At 36.4% G+C, this 15229-nt stretch overlaps 1 protein-coding gene across 12 annotated transcripts in view; it reads left to right on the top strand.

Moving 5' to 3' along the window:
* SLC26A8 (solute carrier family 26 member 8) overlaps positions 1-15229 on the top strand; it is a 169180-nt gene that overhangs the window by 41363 nt on the left and 112588 nt on the right. For 11 of the 12 annotated variants that reach the window (XM_074236437.1, XM_074236436.1, XM_074236439.1 and 8 more), the window contains 4 exons: positions 6695-6811; positions 7632-7813; positions 12413-12577; positions 13350-13499. In XM_074236437.1, coding sequence (XP_074092538.1) covers positions 6695-6811; positions 7632-7813; positions 12413-12577; positions 13350-13499 — 614 coding nt within the window. The remainder of the gene's footprint in view (positions 1-6694; positions 6812-7631; positions 7814-12412; positions 12578-13349; positions 13500-15229) is intronic. The other variant, XM_074236438.1, reaches the window with a different exon arrangement.

A 15229-nucleotide genomic window follows, 5' to 3' on the forward strand; every position in this document is an offset into this window, starting at 1 on the left:
ATTAAGTGTCTGAGACTGGATTTGAACCCAGGTACTCCTGACTCCAGGGCTGGTGCTTTATCCACTGCGCCACCTAGCCACCCCCTTTCTTGACTCTTATGTGAAATCTCTCAGCTGCTTCTTCATCTCCTTTTCCTTCCTCCCAGTACTTTCCCCATCATCCATTGACTCCATCCCTTTACCACATCATACCATTATATTCCTCTCCTTCCTATGTCCTGTCTATATATGCTCCTTCTAACAGCTCTTATAAATGAGAAAGTTCATATGAGTTATCAATATCTTCTTCTCATGCAAGAATTCAAACAGTTCAACATCATCAAATTCCTCATAGTTAGTCTCTCTCTTCCACTCCCTCTATGATTCAATAGAGTCCTGTACTTGGAGATCAAACTTTCTGTTCAGCTCTGGTCATCTCAATAGGAAAGTTTGAAAGTCCCCCGTTTCATTGAAAGTCCATCTTTTCCCCTGAAAGAGGATGTTCAGTTTTTCTGGGTAGTTGATTCTCGGTTGTAGACCAAGATCTTTTGCCTTCTGGAATATCACTTTCCAAACCTTATGAGACCTTAATGTAGATGCTGCCTGATCCTGTGTAATACTGACTATGGAGCCTCGGTAGTTGAATTGCTTGTTTCTGGCAGCTTTTAAAATTTTCTCTTTGATTTGTGAGTTTTGGAATTTGGAAGTTTTTCTTTTGGGATCTTTTTCCGGGGTGACTGGTAAATTCTCTCGATTTCTATTTTATCCTTAGCTTCTAGATTCTCAGGGCAATTTTACTGTATTATTTCTTGAAAAATTAAGTCTAGGCTCTTCTCCTGGTCATGGCTTTCAGGTAGCCCAATAATTTTTAAATTATTTCTTCTGGATCTGTTTTTGAGATTGGTTGTTTTTCCAATGAGATATTCCACATTTTCTTCTAAATTATGCCTTTTTTTTTTGGAAGAGTTTTATTTCTTCCTGTTTTCTTGTAAAGTCATCAACTTCCTTTAATTCCATTCTTCATTTGAAGGAGTTATTTTCTTCAGAGAGCTTTTTTATCTCCTTTTCCAGCTGGCCAATTCTGCTTTTTAAGACATTCTTCTCCTCATTTGTCTTTTTTTTTTCCCATTAGGCCTAAACTGGTTTTTAACATGTTATTTTCTTCAGTATTTTTTTGTATATCTTTCACCAAGCTTTTGATTTGGTTTTCATGATTTTCCTGCATTTCTCTCATTTCTCTTCCCAATTTTTCCTCCTCCTCCCTTAATTGCTTTTCAAAGTTCTTTGTGAGCTCATCCATAGTCTGAGCCCATTTTCTCTTTCTCTTGGAAGTTTTGGATATGGAAGCTTCAATTTTTGTCATCATCTGAGTATGTGTTTTGATCTTTCTCTATGGTCAGATTCTTCTTTTTCTGTTGTTTACTCATTTCCTCAGCCCAAGACTTAATTTACAGCACTTCCAAGGCTTTGGGGAACCTTTATTGCTCCAAGGTCTTATGCCCTCTAGCCTGTGCTTTGATATGTAGACCCCCCCACACTTCTCTTTGCCCTGGGGCTATAAGGAGGGATCCAGCTTGGTTATTTAGTATGGAAGCCCAAACTGCAATATCTGAGTGTAGGCAAACAGCAGGGTCCTACCCCAGGGAGAGCAGAGAAATCTCTGCAGACTTCCCTTACGGTCTCTGGGGGTGCAGGCTGCTTTCTCCAGATTCTCCCCGCAAGTTCTGCAGCCAGTGCTCCCCACTCCACACTCACTCAGGTGCAGCAAAGTTCTCTCCTCACCCCTTAAAGCTGTTTCCAGTGATCTTTGGGCTGGGCTGGGCTGGGCTGGGCTGGGCTGTGGCTTTTTTTCCAACCCCCTGTCCTGGTGAAACCCACCTTTCCCACAGAACTTCTAAGTTATCTTGGATTGGGAAAATGTATCTCTCAGTCTTTCTGTGGGTTCTGCCCCTCTAAATTTTGGCTATAGCCCTCATTTGTTTGTCTTTTTGGAGTTTGGGGGGCAGCATTTCCTGCATGCCACCATCTTGGCTCTGCCCCCCCCCCACAGTGATGTTTCTAGGTGAGTTGAATTTTGGATTTATCCCTGTTGGCAACTCTGTTTTAAATCTGTCTCTTAGCTTCAGTATTTCTGGAAAATTTTCTTAAATTATATTTTGAAATATAGTAGTTTATTTTCTTGTTTGTAGTTTTAAAAGTTCATGATAGTTCATAAATTTTCTTTTCTGGATTTTCCATCCAGTTAGGAAAAATTATCTGTATTGATTCTAAATCTTTTTTCCAATCTAGATATGAAACACAGTGTAGTATAGGGGAAACTGTTCAGGACTTAGAGTCAGGGAAAACCTGGCTTTAAATTCCAGTCCTACAGTTGCTAGTTGTATGACCTGGGGAGAGTCTTGTCACAATTGAAACTAAGGTAGACCGAGAGACAAGATCCTGAGTATGATCAATTTATTAATTAACCTAGCAATAACCAATAAATTGAATTATTCCCTCTCTCAATAATCATAGACCTTGACTGAAGTTTGTCATGTCTTTTATAATATTAGCAAAATCTCAAGTAACCCAGTTGTGCCTTCTTCTGATTAGCTCTTGATGGTGTGGTCAGAACTGAGATTAACATCAGGTGGATCTCCCTTTTATGAAACCCCTTTAACCATGATCAAGACAAAGATTCCCAGGTTATGAGACTAGTCTTTAGGCAAAGAGAACTGCTACAGCAGTTTAAATTGATGAAATTTGACTTTTTAAGTTAACCAAGTTTATCTGGAAAGTGGATGATGGGTTGGTTCTTGTCCTTATTATTAAAGAAGATCAAAATGACATCACTGTTTCAGACAAATTACAGTGTGTGTCTGTGGCTGATCAGACCAATATGAGCTTGGAATGCTCTACCACAGGACAGGCACAAGTGGTCCATGTGAACACCCAGGGTATCCTAAACTTATGAATGTCACATTTCCTTTTGAGCTGCTTCAATACTGCCTTCCTCATAGAGTGCAGCACCCTCACTGTTGAGGGCATACCATGCTGGGAAGCCCTGTGCCAGTGTCTCTCATGCTGTACAATCAATTCTTAAGTTCTTCAATGAGACCTTTAGGGTGTCTCAGTATCTCTTCTTCTGACCTCCTGGCATTCTAACAATGTGCACAGCCCATCGTAATTGTATTCTCTGTGGTATTGTTGGAGTGCTAGGCAGTTTAGCTTGAGAAAGGACCTCAGTGTCTGGTATCTTCTCCTTCCAGGGAATCTTCAGAATCTTCCTAAGACAATTTAAATGGAAACAAGTTAGTTTCTTGAGGTGGTAATGGTGGATTGTTCAGGTTTCACAGGTATATAGCAACAATGAGGTCAGCACACCGGCTATGTAGACCTTCAGTTTGGTAGTCAGTCTATTACCTCTTCTCTCCCACACTTTCTTCCGGAGCCTAGCTGTGGCAGTGCAAGTGTCAACCTCATTATCAATGTATACCTCCTTGGAAAGGACAATGCTAAGGTAAGTGAACTTGTCCACAGTACTCAAAACTTCTCCATTTGCTGTAATTGATAATTTCACAAATGGATGGTATAGTGCTGTCTGATGGAGCACTTGTGTTTTCTTGGTGTTGTTACACCAAAATGAGCACAAGCAGCAGAGAATCAATCCATACTTTGTTGCATCTCGGCTTCAGAGGCCGCATTAGATACACAATCATCTGCCAACAGAAGATGCACCAACACTCCCTTCACTTTGGTCTTGGCTTGTAACCTTTTCAAGTTAAAGAAGGGTAATGGGTGGGATTACAACTGTGGAGATAATTTTGACGTGAATGCAAGTTTTTTTGGACTGTGGTTGGTGGATGAAATTTACAAAGGGAAGGAACTGAGGAAAAAAGAATATTAAATCTAGCTTGAATAAACCTGAAAATAGATTTAAAGTCAAATTTCAATTTTACAGTCTATTGGCTTCACTGTAAAGTAGTAATATTTGCAATATCTACTTCACATTGTTTTAATGAGGAAAGAACTTTGTAAAACTTAGTATCAATAAATGTTAGTTCTTTGTTTTTATTAGGCTATTTTATGGGTTTATTTTTCTATTTTTACTGCTCCTTCTACCACTTCACTTAAAATCATTCTTGTTTTTATCATTTGCTTTGCTTATATTTCTCATGTATATTTTTAAACTATTGAATTTCATTGACATTTTCTCCTCAAGTTCCTTAGTCACACTCAGTTCCTTGTGAACATTTTTTGCTATTTTAGTTTCTTTAATTTTTTTAAGTGTCTATTATCCATTTTATTGTGCACTCAAGAAAATTTTAACTTTGTTTCTTGTATTACTCTTGGTATTATTTCTGTATATTTTTATTCTGATATTTTGTTTATGAGTTTTCTTTGCTTATTGTTGAAAAGTTGAAAAATGTCTATATATGGAAAGATTTCTTATAGCTATTGAAATCCTTTAGATGCCACTATTTAAAGATGTTTTGCTGACTTCAGCAAACCCTAAAGAGCTGTAGGACTTTTTTAGTCAAATTGATGAGCAACAGATGATTGAATTAGCAATTTTTAGAGGAAAATAGAAGATAAAGAATTGCATTCAGCTTAAAATGAAGATGGATGCAGCTCATGGGACTAATTCTATTAGCACATCATTCTTTTTTTTTAAGTTTTTTTGTTTGTTTTTTTTTACAAGGCAAATGGGGTTAAGTGGCTTGCCCAAGGCCACACAGCTAGGTAATTATTAAGTTTCTGAGGCTGGATTTGAACTCAGGTACTCCTGGCTCCAAGACCAGTGTTCGATCCACTGCACCACCTAGCCACCCCTAGTACATCATTCTCGAGAGGCCCAGTAATGGCACAAAGAACTGGACCTAGAATTAATTAATTAGGAAGATGAAGATGAGGTAGATTATACATGGGAAATTGTGTAGTCTTTTCAGTAAATACTTTTCAGTGATTTCTTTCTGAATAGACTTAACATTTCTGTGCCCTCTGATATATGAATGAGTTGTTGCCTTTTCAGTAAACCCAAGATGTCCCCTAACATTGGTGATTTTAATACCAATATTCATCTGAATGATGTTATATAATTATGAATTATTAGATACCATAAAATCTCTAATGGATCAAATTCATAAACCATAATGCAGTCTAGAAGTATATGATTGATAAGAGAAGGCTGCAGCATATTACCAATAGTAACTTGTGCACAAGGAGAGGTACAAAAGATATCATTTAGAAAATCTAAGATTAAAATTAAGGATGTTGTCTGGTCATTCAACAAAAGTAAAGGTGAACAGCCCAAAAACTGCATTGGTGTATTTGGAAGCCCTGTATCACCAAGAAGGCTTGGATGAATTGCAATATGCACTGTAGTATTCCCATGGAGTATTGTTTTAATTCATTTTTTTTCATTGTGTTACAACTCTTTGTGTTTCTTTTCTTCTTAGTGATTTTTAAATTTTCTTTTGAGCTTTCTGATAGTTTGCCCCTTTTGGATAGCATTTCTATTGCTACTCTTGAGAGGATGTTGAGGAGGTTGACTTTTTGTGACCTTCACAAAAATCCAGGATGGAATATTTGGTCAAGAGGTAACATTGTAGATTTTGTTCTTCAGAACTTAAGTGACTCATAAAGTGTTGTTTCTGATGAAGAATAAAATGAGTCCCTAAACTGGACTGGGTCAACATTTCTTTTCTTAAAAATTAATATATATATATATTTTTTTTTGGCAAGGTTTTGAGTTTTACAGTCTTTTCCTTCCCTCCTTTCCCTCCTCCTCCTCTGACAGAAAGCACGCTAATATAGGCTCATATGTATAACCATGTTGAACATAGATCCATATTAATCATGTTATGAATCAAATCCAAACAGAAAAAAGAACATTAGAGAGAGAAAAAAGATCAGTACATAAGACAACTTTTAAAAATTGAAGATAGTATACTTTGGTCTACATTTAAACCCCATAGTTCCTTTTCTGGATAGGAATGGTATTTTCCATCACAAGTCTTTTAGAATTGACTGTGATTATTGTACTGCTGAAATGAACAAGTCCATCATGGTTGATCATCATCCAATGTTGTTGTTAATTTGTATTAATGTTCTTTTCATTCAGCATCACCAGACAAGTCTTTCCAGGCTTTTCTGAAATCCTTTCCTTCATGGTTTCTTATAGAATAATAGTGCACCATCGCATTCATATGCCACAATTTATTTGCCATTTCTCAACTGATGGACTCTCCTCAATTTCCAATTCTTTACCCCCAATGAAAAGAGCTGCTATAAATATTTTTGTATATTAGGGTTTTTTACCCTTGTTCATGATCTCTTGGGAGGAATACCTAGCAGTGACATTGATGGATTAAAGGGTATGCACAGTTTTATTGCCCTTTGGACATAATTCCAACTTTCTCTCCAGTGGGTCAAAGTTTCTTATCCTATGGCAATCGTTATGTGCTTATTTGATGTTGCTGACTGAGTCAGCACTTTTTAGGGAAGAAACCATGACAGGTTGATAGAGCTAAAAATCAAGGGGTTAATAAAATGACAATTAATAGAATGGTTTTAGGTTTTATGAAGTACTTATACATACAAACATGCATAATCACTAGGCTCTACACATGTATCATTGTTATTTTAGAATACATTACATAGTTTCACATAAAGTGTATAACTTTTAAGATCAGCTACAATTTGTCACTTAAACCATTGCATTTGTACCTTTCAGGTTTGATACTCGCTGTGCTAATAAGGATGCTGATCCCACCCCTCAATATTTCCTATTCTTCTTTCTGTTGCTCATTGATCTATATAATTTTTGGAACATCTCATCATGTGTCTATTGGTGAGTTCAGAGAGAGAGGAAAGGGAAGTTTATGATATTATTGACCCAGTCAGGTGTGTATGTAGCTAAAGAAGCTTAATGAACTTTCTATATTTCTCTCTTTAAAAATGGAATGACTAAGACAGGAGGAACATGTACCCATGAAGAAAAATAGCAAAAAGGTATATATTGTTTATATGGATTGAATGTGCATATTTACTTTTGCTGTAAAATTTTGCCTCCAGTTTCTTAATATGCTACTTTAGGGGAAAATGTTACATTTCCTCAGATATTTCACCTGGGCTACACAGCTAAAAGAACTGTTTTTTTTAATGGGAAAGGAGAAGAATCAAAATCTCATTTTCTCTCATGCAACTTAAAGAAATTAAATCCATATGAAGAGATGGTTCCATTCATTAATTTAATCTTAAAGATTTATGTTGGCCACAGGTTTACAAAGCTAATATGATTTTGTAATAATAAAATCACCATTCCCTCTCATTCTCATTTCCCAAAGAATAGGTACATTGACTGAGATATCCATCTGTCTGCCTGCCTGCCTGCCTGCCTTTCTATACACAGACACAGACAGACAGACTCACACACAAGCACACACATATATATACATCCCTTTGGGTTTTATTGACTCCTGGAAAACAACTATTTCCCTACCCTCTTCTAGCTCTTATCCCAATTTGGAATGAAAACCTGCAACCAAAATAACTTTTTCAGGTTATAGGCTCTGATTATTTATTTTGCCTCTTTTAGATGCTTCCAAGTCTGCCTGTGTCAACAGAAAATGGGATTGCCTTCTAGCCTAATCATTCTGTTTGTTTCACAGGAAACTTCTTTCTTATGAGTGCATTGATGGCGAATATCCTAAGTAAAATACTGTTCAATTCTGGTCACCTCCTAATGGGAACTTTTGTCAGGGGTGACTTTGAAGATCCAACCTACTCCCTGGATTATGAGAAGGCTCTCAGTATCATGCAAGCTGTAACCTTTCTGACTGGAATTATCCAGGTACTTGTGTACTTGTGTCCTCTCTTCCCAAGAAATCCTCAAGGAGAAACCAAGGAATTAAGATTATCCTTTCCTAGGGGGCAAGCTAGGTGATGCAATGGATAGAGCACCAACCCTGGAATCAGGAGGATCTGAGTCAAATCCAGCCTCAGACACTTAATAATTGTGTGCAATATTTTCTGAAACTGCAGTGATTTATTTCTGAATAGACTTATATTTCTATGCCCTCTGATATATATGAATGAGTTGTTGCCTTTTCAGTAAACATCATTTAAGTATTCACTGTAGATAGAGCATTTTAGTAGGATTTGGGAGATGGAAGGAAGATGATTCAAAATTGAGATAATATATGATCCCTGACTCTCTATAGCACATATTTGAGGAGGAATATTTTACACCCAAAAATAATCACAGTATATTTTAAGTGCCACGTGTAGCCTTGGGGAAAACGTCATTCCTAAGTAGTATATCAGTGAAGGTTTTAGGAGATAGAATTTAAATTGAGCCTTAAAGGTAGGATTGAGAGTGAAGAAGAGCATTTCAGTCACAAGGAACTGAATGAACACAGACATATTGTACTATGGGGAATTTGTGGAGCTAAGTGAGCATCATAGTTTGGTGGGAACATGTAGAATGATTACAGGATGAGATAAAACTGGAAACATAGATATTATAATTTATGAAAGGATTTTAATGCCATGAGTTTTATGAATAATGCCATTTCAAGCTTTTTAGCAGCAGAGTTATATGTCCAGCTCTACACAATGACAAGTAGTCTGATAGGATCAATTAGAGGGGGATTGAATATAGGGGGAAGAATATTAGTTACAGGACTACTGTCCATACAAGGACAGTTAAGTACATATAGAAGCAGCATGACATCTTCCATGAGAAAAAAAAATCCTAAGATTTAGTATGATCTATATAGAAGTTGTTTCATTTTTCAATCTTTAATAATCAAAGAAGGGAGAATAGAAACATTAGGAAACAATTCAGAGATGCATGCCTCTGAGAGCCTTTTCATTATTCAGTCCCCATGGAAGACATTTACTTTATCTTATGGTATTTGAAAAGAACATTACTTAACATAAATGGGAAGACACATTATATTTTTGGTTTGGTCTTATGAAGTTAGAGTCTTGTTTTTTCCCTGTTGTGACAAATCCTCAATCAAAATACATTAACACCAAAAATTTATTTACTTTATTGACTATTGTTTCCTTATCAGAGGGCAAATAAATCTTCAGGTCCATCCAGACAACTGACCAGCTTCTCTGGCTACAGTGCTAGTCCTTCACTTACGAAGCTCTGTAGCTAATTAGTTAAGTTTAAAACAATAAACTAGACACATAGGGGAAGTGCTTACATTGCAGTAGGGATCATGGTAGGTAACAGCTATTCACTTTGCAATATCCAAGCAAGACACCAGGTGGTGCTCTATGCATTTTAAGTAACTGCACCTAGGGCTGAGGACAGCTAATATTTGCTCACATGTCATTTTTATGCTTGGAATTTTTGTGAATGGGTCTCCCCAACAAGCTTATCTTTTATGCCTACTCAGATTTCCATCTAAGGGTACATCTCATATCTTTCTTGGTTCACAACTAGTTTGGTTCATGTTTGTTCCCCATTCTTCAGGATTATCCTCTCTTTCTCATTCTCAGCACGATCCCCAATAGGGATCACTTAGGAATTAGAGTATATTTATTGAAGAGAAACTGAAAGTGCCAGGACCAGGATTAGAATTTTGGGACAAAAATCTTGCTAGATAGAATTTTAAATCAACTTCTGTCTTTGAACTCTTCTCAATTTACCTCTCATTGTCACCACAGAGATAAATGCTTCTAAAAATCTTTTTCCAAATGTTACTTAGTCTCATATCCCCAGACAGCAGCACAGGTAAGGGAACAGTCATCTCCTTGAGTTCCAACTTTTCTTGTCCCTCCCTGTAGATTAGTCTGCAGGCAGATAAGTGGGAGAGCGGCAATCTTCCCCAATTACTAGCTTAGTGCTGTGTAACCAAAGACCATCCATCTCCCCTTCTTCCCCTGGCCTCTGCTACGTCTTGTATCTTCTAACTTCTGATTCCAAAATATGGCAGATGTCTTTTAAAATATTCCTCCTCGGGTGGCTAGGTGGCACAGTGGATAGAACACTGGCCCAGGAGTCAGGAGTACTTGAGTTCAAACCCGGCCTCAGACACTTAATAATTACCTAGCTATGTGACCTTGAGTGGCAAGTCACTTTAACCCTATTTACCTTGAAAAAAAAACCTAAAAAAATATTCCTCTCTACAGGTAACACTAGAAACTCAAACAATTTCATTTTTGTTAAGTGTCTAGAGATGTGAGAAATTATGGGGGGGGGGGGAGATGGAATTCAAGATGCTCTTGCCACAGTTGTATAAACATTTATTAAATACAATTGTTTGCAGAGCACTGTACTAAATGTTATGGTGACTACTTCAAAATGAGAAGCTATAGATTGAGTTGTGTAGTCTGGTTGGAAAAGGAATGAGGCATACACAAAGTCAGTGTCAGCCAAAAAACCTACAATTGCCCTACAAGAAAAATTAATTCCTTGGGACTCAATGTATTCCACCCTTGTACATATTTCTACATAATCCATTATTTTTTTAGCACTGGTATAATTTTAAGGGAAATTCATCCCCAGATTTCTGTTTCATTTATAATTTCACAATTGGTAGCTTTGGGGAGTTATTTATTGTTGGTCTCGTATCCTTAAATAAAAAAGGGACTTGATCATTCAGTCAAAATGTCTGGAGATTTTAGCAGGATTCTAATGTCTTGAATATGTTCCTTGTTCAATAATTATACCTTCAGTTTCTCATAGGGTAGTTTTCATCTTCTAAAAATATATCATAGGAAGGGACTTGAGAAAATCAGTTGATATTATCATCATGATGCTAACAACTTTTCCAACTGAATCCTTTGAAAAGTCACAGGAAAATTAATGTGAAAAGTCATCTTGTGGGTCAAAAAAAGTATTATTTCTAAAGATCTTAATAACAATTTGGTCTCTAGCAACAGCCCAGTTCTGCTGGTTACTATCCTGTGATCATAGGCAAATCACATAAACTCTTGATTTATACATCTATATAATGAGAAAGTTGTTCTAAATCAATTTTTAATCCTTTGGTGAATCTGGTGAATCCTCATGTTAATGTTTTCTAAATGCATAAAATAAAATGAACAAGATTGCAAAGAATCAAGTTTATTGAGATGAGCTTATTAAAAATGTTTTGGAGTTCTTGGAACCTTTGCTCTGGATAATCTTTAAGGGCTCAGCTCTAACTCTCACAATCCAAATATATGAAGAAGAGTGATTGCTAGTAAAATGAAAAATTAATGAAAAACATATTAAAAATTTACTACATATCTAGCACTATGCTAAGCTCTTAGAATTTAACTAGAGAAGCTTTCATGGAGCTCATATTCTATGATAGACAACTCACAAAGGCGATTTCAGCTACAAGACAGATTGGAAGGAATTTAGGGTCATTAAGTTGCATAGACAAAGTTCCTTCTTTGATATCATTTCCACTGGGAGAAAAAAGTATACATTTCAAATGTTGAACTGTTTGACAGTGCTAAGGACTTTGGTTTAAGAATATTGGGGGGCAGCTAGATGGCACAGTAGATAGAGCATTGGCCCTGGAGTCAGGAGTACCTGAGTTCAAATCCAGCCTCATACACTTAATAATTACCTAGTGTGGCCTTGGGCAAGCCACTTAACCCCATTGTATTGCAAAAAAACAAACAACAACTTAAGAAAAAGAATATGGAAGGGTGGGTTGGTGAAGAAAGAAAGGGTCTTCAATAGTTGTTGCAACTGAAGATGCAGTTGCCAGGTTACATCTCTAATAGAGTCAATTTCCTAGGTGACGACTGGGTGGAAACAGGCCTGGTGATCGGAGGGGGAGTCTGCTATTCTCTGAGCCTGAGTCTTGGGTTATCTCTTTTAATAAAGTTTGAGGGGAGATGGTGGTTGAAGTAGTGACAGTGAAATGACTTATCTGGCATAGGCCATATCCTGTTTCTTCTCCCATAAGACAACTTGCTGCTTCAGCTAGACTGACTTACTTGCTCTGTAGGTAACAGTTGATCTGTCATGTGGGTGGAGACTTTTTGGATGACTTCTGGACTGCAAGTAGGAATAGTGGAGGACCATGCTATGATTCCAGAGTTCTTAGGACTATATTAAGGGAGAATAATATATTTTCATAGTGAGGTGGGGGATGAGGTACAGAAGGGTATTGTATAAACCATAAGTCTTCCTCTGTGGTGTGTGAATAAATTCATTCTACTAAGGTTATTATTTTAGAAAAAGGAAGGAGATCTAGCTATTCAGCTTTATAAGAAGTACAACTCCAAGGGGAGTGGTTATAACAAGTGTTAGAATAATCAGGACTCCAAAAGTAACTATCTGAATTTGAACTCCAGACAATTTGAAGAGAATCTGAATTATTTGCATCTGAATTGTTGATTGTTTGATTGATTTTCACAACTTAGTGGTGCAGCTTCTAGGGATTTCCAATATCACTGTTAAGTTCTATTTCATTCCCTCTTCAATTTGCAGCTGCTTGTTGGATTGTTAAGATTGGATTTTGTCACCAAGTACCTGCCTGACACCCTAATTAACGCTTATTTGGCAGCCACTGCATTTCATGTCATGATGTCCCAAATGTGCTTCGTTTTTGGGATTATGGTTCGTTTCCATTGTGGTGTTATCGCCTTCTTTTATGTGAGTAGTTACCCCACTTAGAGATACCTCCTCCGCAAAAGAGTGAAAATAGTTTGATCATGAACTCCTCTAGAAATAGGTAGAATTGAGAAGACCCTGACCATATCAACTCTATACAATCACTATTTTTTATCTGCTCTCAAAAGGTTTCAACTTCTAGATTTGAATTCTTAGTTAATTGCAGTAAGATGAATCTACTATTTGAATTAACTCTCTCCAGTTCAGTTCTCTCACTATAGCATGCCTCAGTTGAAATTTAGGATCAGAAAAAGCCTCTAAGGTTCTTTTCTCTAGTCCTTAAATAATAACATATCCAAATTAACAATCTACTCAAGATTCAGAAGCATATATTTGAGGCTCTGAACAAACTTCTAATACTATTATTTTAAATTTCCATTGGGCCATTCCTTTGGAGAATTCAGTTCTTTCTTTGGAAGAACTAAACCCTTCATGAATACTAGAAGTCTATGTGGAACAGATGTTGAAGAAATGGTGGTATAAACTGATAAGAGTCCTGGTACTTTCTTTAATTGATATCAAAATAAGCAAAACAAAACATCAGTGCAGAGAAGGTTTCTTTTTCTCATTTGAGAAGAATAGTTCTGCTTTTGTCCTTAAAATGTGTAATTGTTGTTTCAGAGGTTCACAATCTCTCTCTCTCTGCTTGTCCCACATCTGTAGAATTTTAATAACTTCAGCTGATGTAGTTAGGACACATACAAGGAAGATTAAAATGTTCCCACTCAAATTTTCTGTTTGTATTTCTTTTCAGAATCTAGTTAACTACTGTATAGCTCTCCCAAGAGCCAATTCCACCAGCATCCTCCTGTTTCTAATTTGTATGGTGGCTTTGAGAGTCAACAAATGTATCAAGATCTCTTTCAAACGATATCCCATTGAATTTCCCATGGAATTTGTACTGGTAGGTGCTGTCCTATGTTAGTAACTCTGATAATCACATAGAGTTGTTTATTACCTGATGCTACTTTAGACCAAAAGAACATATATTTTTCCTAGTGACTCCTGAGAAAGGTTATTTCTCAGGAATCTGCTGGTTATTAGAGTTAATGTACTACTGGTTGCTTTAACAGTGAACAACTCCAGGAAAATGAGCAAACTAAAAGAAGCTTAGGACAGTGCCTCCTCCCCAGGAGCAGGAGGAAAAAAAAAGAACTTGACCATAGAAAGTTACTATGGTGACAGGGAAGATTACAAAACAAACTGAGAAGGACCACAATTTCAAAATACATACATATAAAGCCTCAAAGAAAAATGTAAATTAATCTCATGCCCCAAAAGCTCTCAGAACTTCAAAAGAGTTCACAAAGGATTTTAAAAATTAAATCAGAGAGGTGGAAGAAAAATTGGGAAAAGAAATTAGATTGGTGTAAGAGAATCATGAAAAAATAGTCAATAACTTGGTAAAGGAAACACAAAAAATGGAAAAAAAGATATACAAAAGTTCACTGAAGAAAACAACTTAAAAAAGTAGAATTGACCAAATTGAAAAGGCGATACAAAAATCCACTGAAGAAAACAACTCCTTAAAAAGTAGAATTGGGCAAATGGAAGTTATGATACATCAAGAATGAATCAAACAAAATCAAAAGAATGAAAAAATAAACTGAATTATCTCATTGGAAGAAGAACTAACCTGAAAAATAGATTCAAGAGAGATAATTTGAGAATTATTGGATCAAAAAAGATCAAAAAAGAGCCTAGACATCATATTTCTAGAAATTATCAGGAAAAACTGCCTTAATATCCTAGAAACAGTGGGTAACATAGAAATTAAAAGAATGTATTCATCCTCTCCTGAAAGAGATCCCAAAATGAAAACTCCTGGTAATATTATAGCCAAATTCCAGAACTTGCAGGTCCAGGAGAAAATATTGCAAATATCAGAAAGAAACAATTCACAAATACTGGGGACCTACAAAAATCAGAATTATTTAGCATCTTCTGCATTAAAGAAACAGAGAGTTGAAATATACTATTCTAAATAACCAAGAATCACCTATCCAGTGAAATTTGAATTTAAACCTTCAGGGAGAAAATTAGATATACAATGAAATAGAGAACTTCCATGCATTTCTAATTAAAAGATCAGAGCTGAACAAAAAAACTTGATTTTCAAATACTAGACTCAAGACACATAAACAGGAAAGAGAACACAGAAATGATTCAATAAAGTTAAACCTTACATGGGTTTATATTCCTACATGAGAAGATGATACTTATAACTTTTAGCAGTTTTATTACCATTTGGGTAGTTTTTCAGGATTCCACAAAGATTGATAAGGAAGAAGGAAGGGAAAGGAAAAATGGTGTAAATATGTGAAGAGACACAAAAGATTACCATGGAAAGATGGGGAATGAGGGGAATCACCTAAACCTTACTCTCTTCAGATTGGCTCACAAGAGGAATAACAGGGAAATAGCAGAAGAGAAGGATATAAGAAGCAAGGGGGTACTATTCTGAGGGAGGGTAGATTGGGGGAAGGGAGTGATCAAAAGCAAATTATGGTGTGAAAGGACAAGATGAAAGGAAAAGGAGAGGGAGGGAAGGAGAGAGAGAAAGAGAGAGAGAGACACAGAGAGAGGATTGAAATATGCAGCTAGTAATAACAGAATGGTATCAAAACTAAACAG

This window comes from Macrotis lagotis, chromosome 5 (genome assembly GCF_037893015.1).
Source record: "Macrotis lagotis isolate mMagLag1 chromosome 5, bilby.v1.9.chrom.fasta, whole genome shotgun sequence".
NCBI lineage: Eukaryota > Metazoa > Chordata > Mammalia > Peramelemorphia > Peramelidae > Macrotis > Macrotis lagotis.